Source organism: Cydia fagiglandana, chromosome Z (genome assembly GCF_963556715.1).
Source record: "Cydia fagiglandana chromosome Z, ilCydFagi1.1, whole genome shotgun sequence".
Classification (NCBI taxonomy): Eukaryota; Metazoa; Arthropoda; class Insecta; order Lepidoptera; family Tortricidae; genus Cydia; species Cydia fagiglandana.
Window position 1 is genome coordinate 17,111,501 of NC_085959.1, and position 6,988 is coordinate 17,118,488.

The window sequence follows — 6,988 nt, forward strand, 5'->3', positions numbered from 1 at the left end:
TTATAAATGTGTCGAACGAAACTCGAAAGTGACCTAACACCAGTAGTAGCACTGCAGTAGTACCTACCTAATTCTTTTGAGTGAATGAAACAAAATAACCTAAAAAGTAGTTCCATTTATTTTTCCATCACACATTTTACGTGCAGTTAGTTTGCAGATCCTTAAAAGTAAACATAACAAGTTAAAATCAAGCTTTTAATGATCAAAAACTTAAACAAACACTTAAACTTCCCGATACCGCAATAATTGTTCGAACTGCAATCCGCCACGTTCAACGTACGACGTACACAATTACCTCTGCCCTGTGCATGTGCTGGCGTTTGAAACTGCCCGTGGTTAAGCAGCCGCTGTGTTGCGGCGACAATTGTTCGTCCGTGTGGAACTTGGGGGTTTAAAATCTCCCGAAGACGCAGTGACTGTAAATGGTCCGGTTCCGCGTAAAGTCGCCGGGCGGCGTGGGAGTCGTAGTTAGCCCTAGCGTACAGCTGCACCATCGCGACGTACTCTAAATTAGAATATTCGTAATGTCGATCCATTTTACTACAAATAGCAGTGATGACATTGACAGGATCTGTTATCACATTAGTTTAATAAGCGAAGAGGATGTAATTATTCGATTTACCAAAGTTGACACAACGTAATGGCAATCATCAAACTAATAAAAAGGTTTTATTTCAACTGTTAATCGTGAACTCGGAGTAATTAACAATGGAGCCGCCATTAACAGGCGTTCCCCTCTGTCGAAAATAGGCGGCCAATGGTCAACCACATGTCAACCATATGTATGGACTGACGTTTATCTGACATGACGTACCTATACATTTGATGTGCCCCTCCCCCGCAAAAAACGGCAGACTATTTTGTACCGAAAATTTTAGACATGGCGTCTCCGTTGTTAATTACTCCGAGATCGTGAAGGAAGAGTCTAAGTAAATTTTAATTTCAGTTGTCAAACAGTAAAGCACTCTAGCCTGTTACATAGTTTAAAAAAAGTAACATGTGCTTGTTTATTTGTTTATCTGTTTACAATATCGGGAACTGTCGTCGACTTGCAGTTTTAGTGTGTTACTATTGTTTTTCGCTTGTTCGAGTTTAGGTTATTTTTTTGTATTTTTTTTTTTTGGAAAACAGTTTATTTATAAGTTTGTCTATCATAATTCGGAAGTACTACTGATAGCAAATCGCCCTGCCGCGGGAAAACAACCACTAAAATTTCACGGTGTATTGTATTTTACTTTCCAAATAATGTATTTTTATTTTACTTTGGGTCCCTCGTATTATTAATTTAGCTAATTTAGCAAGTTAAACTTGGGTGTATTCATATTATATTCTTACTGAGTTCAAATGATTAATCAGATTAATGACACGATGAAATGATTCAAATGGCTGAGTAAGGTTGTAGTAGGAGGAGCGATAGGTTTAACAACCGGTTGAAATTTTTAATACAATCATTTGTGAGTATATTTGCACACTATGAACATCCGACGCGACGTACCGTCCTGCTAGTATACAGTATGTGTCTGACGATGGGGCTTTAATTCCAGGGCTTGATTTTACTCGCTAAACTGAGCTACTTTTACTATGGGACCAACCCTAAAATCGGGGAAATCTGATCAGCCAAAATGTATAAAAAAGTAAAAAAAAATCGGGATTCCGGGGTTGGTGCCATAATAAAAGTAGCTCAGTTTAGCGAGTAGAATCGAGCCCTGGATTTAAAGCCCGATGGTCAGTAACAACCTGTATAGTGGTACATATATTGTGAACCTTAGAAAATAATAGCCGTTGGGTGGCGTCGCGTCACGTTTTAATAATGTAATTCCGGCTTAACTCATTTAATATCGGGAGACCGACTTAGCTCGGAAAACATAAATAGCACAAAAATGCGCGTTTTTCCTGAAATAAGACCTAGATCGATTTATCGCCCACTAGATAGAGTAGTGGGCGATAAATCGATACTAAGATACCTACCATTTTCGTAGCTCTTATACCGAATGTATGAAGCCCTTTTAAAAAGAGCAAATACGAAAATCTATTTAATTTTTTTATTTACCAAGGTTCTAAATTGATAAACCAAAAAAGCTTAGGACAGGAGCATATTATTATCCTTCTTCCTTCTTCCTGGCGTTATCCCGGCATTTTGCCACGGCTCATGGGAGCCTGGGGTCCGCTTGACAACTAATCCCATGATTTGACGTTTACTACTAGTTTTTACGAAAGCGACTGCCATCTGACCTTCCAACCCAGAGGGGAAACTAGGTCTTATTGGGATTAGTCCGGTTTCCTCACGATGTTTTCCTTCACCGAAAAGCGACTGGACTGGTACATAAGTTCCGAAAAACTCATTGGTACGAGCCGGGGTTTGAACCCGCGACCTCCAGATTGAAAGTCGCACGATCTTACCGCTAGGCCACCAGCGCTTCTCAGGAGGATATTATTATACAGGGTGGAAAGGCACGACGATCCTTCCCGGAAGTATTAGGTCGTTTAAGCGATACAGAGCAGATTGGTAATGGTAAAAATCGTTAATTGAGTAAAAAATATAAATACCAAATTTTCTACTTTTTAACTGTGGTGATAACCCTATAGCATGTGCACATGACGGCTAGATTAAGGATCCCCGTCGGGAAAGCTCGGGTCTTTACGCTTTTTTCCGATCGTTGACAGAATCGCAATGATCTATGAATGACGCATAAATGACAAATAAATCAAATGAATGCAAAAATATTACATACAATTTTATTACTTTCTTAGATAATTACTTTTTGCCAATATTTAATTCTATCTTCTCTTTACATACGGTGTCATTATAGCCCGCACCCGAGCCCGCGCACATTGCCCATGCGATAGTGTAGGTATGCTCTTCGTAATTTTTCTTCCGCAGATTGTCAAAAGCAGCAATTAGCCTTTAATGTCTCACTTCGCCCTCAGTTTCACATTCCGTTTGGTACACCATATCTTTTACACAGCCCACAGATTTAAATAACCACGAGCATCTTACATGGCATTTTTATTTGCAGAATATGACATTATCACATTAGATAAATAAAGTTTAATGACAATTTAATTTCAAACATCAGACGTCTTGTCTATTTCCTACCACGCAAGAAGGTTTGTTAGTTAGGTATCTAAGAAATATTTATTCTTGATTTATTCTTAGTATTTCATTTTTGCAAGTTCTTTAATCCATCAAACACAACCTACTTGTAATTTTTTATTATTTTAGATAGTTTCCAATTATTCGAAAATAATTTTGTTAAACGTGTTAAGAAACTAAAACCTTTTTATCAGTCAAGGAAACCAGAGATATTTATAAGACAATTGCGTACTTTTGAGTGGTTGTCAATGTCACAATTTGAACTGTCGTTGTAAACAATGTTGTGGTTAGTATTATTAATATTAAGGAATAACATAACTACTTAATTCAAGTATTGAACAAGTGGAACCACAGAAAGCGAAAATCCTGCAACGATTCTTACCGTGTTGTAAGCAGACCTAAGAATGGTTAGATGGCAACAAATTAGCATAATTTCCTGTCGTATACTAATTGTTTACAAGTAAGTTCATTGACCCTGTCACCTGTTAGGGTTACAACAAAGTAGTTTTTTGCACGGATGTTTAAAAGGCCATAATTTAGAAACGGTTGCCCATATTAACATAGTTTCTATGGAGAAAATATAGAGCTTAGGCTAAACAACCCCCCTTTTGCGGAAGGGATCGTCGTGCCTTTCCACCCTGTATAAATTTGATATTTTATAAAGGCACGTATTTAACCAGTCAACTAATTAATCGAATATGGGTAGTTTAAAAAAAATAGAAATGGGTACTAAAATTAATAGTTTGGCAACAAAAACGGAGTCTTAAAATATATCAATATGAGTTGTATTTTAATGCTGTTACAGCTTTTGATTATTTTTAGGCAGATACCAAGAATTTATTTGGCAACTGAATTATTATATAGGAGACCATTTATGAAGCACATTTTAAAAAGAAAACGGCTATCTATTAATTCAAAAATGAAGTTCTTTTAAAATATTTTGTTTGGTCATTACACGGTCAACCTAACACGCTCATCGTCGCTTTGCTCGTCATCGCACCTATCTGTTGACTCTAGCAGAACACAGTGGTAACTATTGAAGTTAGTAATTAAAAATTTAAAGATCTAATGACATAATCGCGATTAGGCGTTTCATGATTAGAAATTAGGACTATAAGTATACTGACCAAGACCATTACGTATTGTTGTTTTGTGTAAAAAGTGACCAATATTCATTAATTTAACTGCTTTTGTGTTAAAATACTACCTTAGCTGAAACGACATGGTCAGTTATAACACTTATAACTATAGTTGATTACTTAGGTGTGAACAACTAGATGACAACTAAAGTTTATGATCGCTTTACGATATTAGTTGCCAATTTATTATTTTAGTCGCCAACCTATCACTTTAAGTTCCCTATATTTTTTTTGGGTCGCTTGATTTTGCTGCCAGTTTTTTTAATGATATGATGCTTATATATATCTTATATATATTTTGGCGCTAAAATATTAATGCACAGCCAAATTATATTATTATATGCCCAATGAAAGTTCCTGTTTAATATTTTAGTTGCCCGGTTAATAATAAGCCTTTTATAAATAAATATTTAACTGGCACACACAGGTTTGATTTTTATACACATATATACAGGGTGTCCCAGAAGTACCACGCCACACTGAAACCGGAGGTAGGTCAACTCCATAGGAACACAACCAGCCTAACATGACCTCAGTAAAAGTTGCACGGTTTTCGAGTTATTAGCAAAATTAAGAATTTTGATAATTTTCCCGTATTTTTACATTTTTAGTACCAGCATTGACTTAAAACGCTATTAAAAACAGTTTTTTTTATTTCTTTTAATAGCTGTTTAGTTAATTCAGAAGTGCAAAGTGCTATTTCGTCTGTCACTAATAAAAATGCTGAAAAAAATCGATTAATCTTGATTTAAATTATCAAATAAACATGAATTTCATCTTTGACCGCCTACCATGGAAAAAAATATTAGAATCGAAACAAACAACTAAAAATACTAAATTAGGCATGTTATGCAGATTTAGAAATGGTATGACACTTGTAACTTCTACGATAACATGAGGCATTCTTATCACATTAGCGATAACCCATCCAACGAACTTAAAACTGAAATTCCGAAAGTAGTCACTGTGTGGTACAAATAATGCGAAGTACATCTGTTATTTGATCGAATTATTGTGCCTGGCTAAAATACCAAGTGTTCACTTCTCATTTGGAGGCTAAGGAGTAATAAATTGTGGATAAAACATCGATGATAATGATGATAATAAGAGAAGGCTTGAGAAATTAACATGTGCGTCAGAGGGAGAGCTATTGTTGGTCAATCTCAAAAGGGAGATAAAGATTAAAAAGACCACGTTGCACAATACGATAGCAGTAGCAATAATGATGTTTTTACTTAACAATGATGGCTTGCGGCATCTCTGAAGTGATAAGAATGATTACGCATTTTGCAAAATCATTTGATCAGATAACAAATGGGTCATTGTTGCGACCGCTTTCGGAATTCCAGTTTTAAGTTCGTTGGACGGGTTATCGCTAATGTGATAAGAATGCCTCATGTTATCGTAGAAGATACAAGTATCATACCATTTCTAAATCTGCATAGCATGCCTAATTTAGTTTTTTTATTTGTTTGTTTCCTTTCTAATCTTTTTTTCCCATGGTAGGCGGTCAAAGATGATCTTCATGTTTATTTGATAATTTAAATCAAGATTAATCGATTTTTTTTCAGCATTTTACATTAGTGACAGACGAAATAGCACTTTGCACTTCTGAATTAACTCAACAGCTATTAATAGAAATAAAAAAACTGTTTTTAATAGCGTTTTAAGTCGATGCTGGTACTAAAAATGTAAAAATACGGGAAAATTATCAAAATTCTTAATTTTGCTAATAACTCGAAAACCGTGCAACTTTTACTGAGGTCATGTTAGGCTGGTTGTGTTCCTATGGAGTTGACCTACCTCCGGTTTCAGTGTGGCGTGGTACTTCTGGGACACCCTGTATAGGGCCTGTTTCTATCTATTTGGATTCCATTCGTATCTATGATCTAGCTGTTTTTGACAGTAAATGTCAAACAAAATTATCACATGAATTTGCACTGAACCTTATTAAATGTCTATTTACCTTAAAAGTTTGTAAAAGCCTAAAGAATGGGGCAGGTAATGGGTTCATTGACTAGTAGGAAGCTAGGCCTTGAGCCTAACAGGCCGCCAGAGTTCGGTCCAATGGTTGGGTTCACATACAAAAGGCTGCCTCGCAAGATGGACAGAGAGGTGAAAGAGGAAGAGTTGGTGTCTGCCCGCATTCCCCCAAAGTACCGGGACTACTGCGCGGACTACCTGCTGGACTACCAAGTGTGTCGACACATCAATTTTCCCCTGGTATATAAATGCCATTGTGAGAAACACAATTACCTCAACTGTGAACAGCAAGATTATGTTATTAGGATGAAGGAATTTGAAAGAGAAAGAAGGTTGAGATGTAGAGAGAATAGATTAAAAGAGTGCAATTAACTTGCGTTGCGTACATTTAAATTATGTTCACTGTACACAAATAAACTTGAATGCTACTTGTACGTTTTGAGTAGTTTGATTTAATTTAATTAGGTATTGTACTTGCAAGGACATGCCGTCAATTAATACAATAATTTTTTTTTATTAGGTACGTATTAGGCCTGTTAATTTGGAGCAGATTTTCGTGTTTAGTATGAGTAATATAATACATTTGCTACTAAACGCAAGTAAGTATTACCACGGACGATCGATATTCGACCGTGTATAGGTAGGTACATACGTTATTGGAAAGACAGTCTTAATGTTATAGGTATCATATTATATTATAGTACGTAATTATATTAGCTCAAAGACAACGAGTCCTTCACTTGTTCGAAATTTGTCTCATAAATTAAGCAGT

At 35.9% G+C, this 6,988-nt stretch overlaps 1 protein-coding gene across 1 annotated transcript; it reads left to right on the forward strand.

Moving 5' to 3' along the window:
• The first annotated feature begins 6,225 nt into the window (after window positions 1–6,225).
• Window positions 6,226–6,588, forward strand: LOC134679352 (NADH dehydrogenase [ubiquinone] 1 beta subcomplex subunit 7-like). The gene has a single exon (XM_063538253.1). It carries the CDS (start codon window positions 6,226–6,228, stop codon window positions 6,586–6,588), a length of 363 nt encoding a protein of 120 aa, XP_063394323.1.
• The last annotated feature ends 400 nt before the right edge of the window (window positions 6,589–6,988 follow it).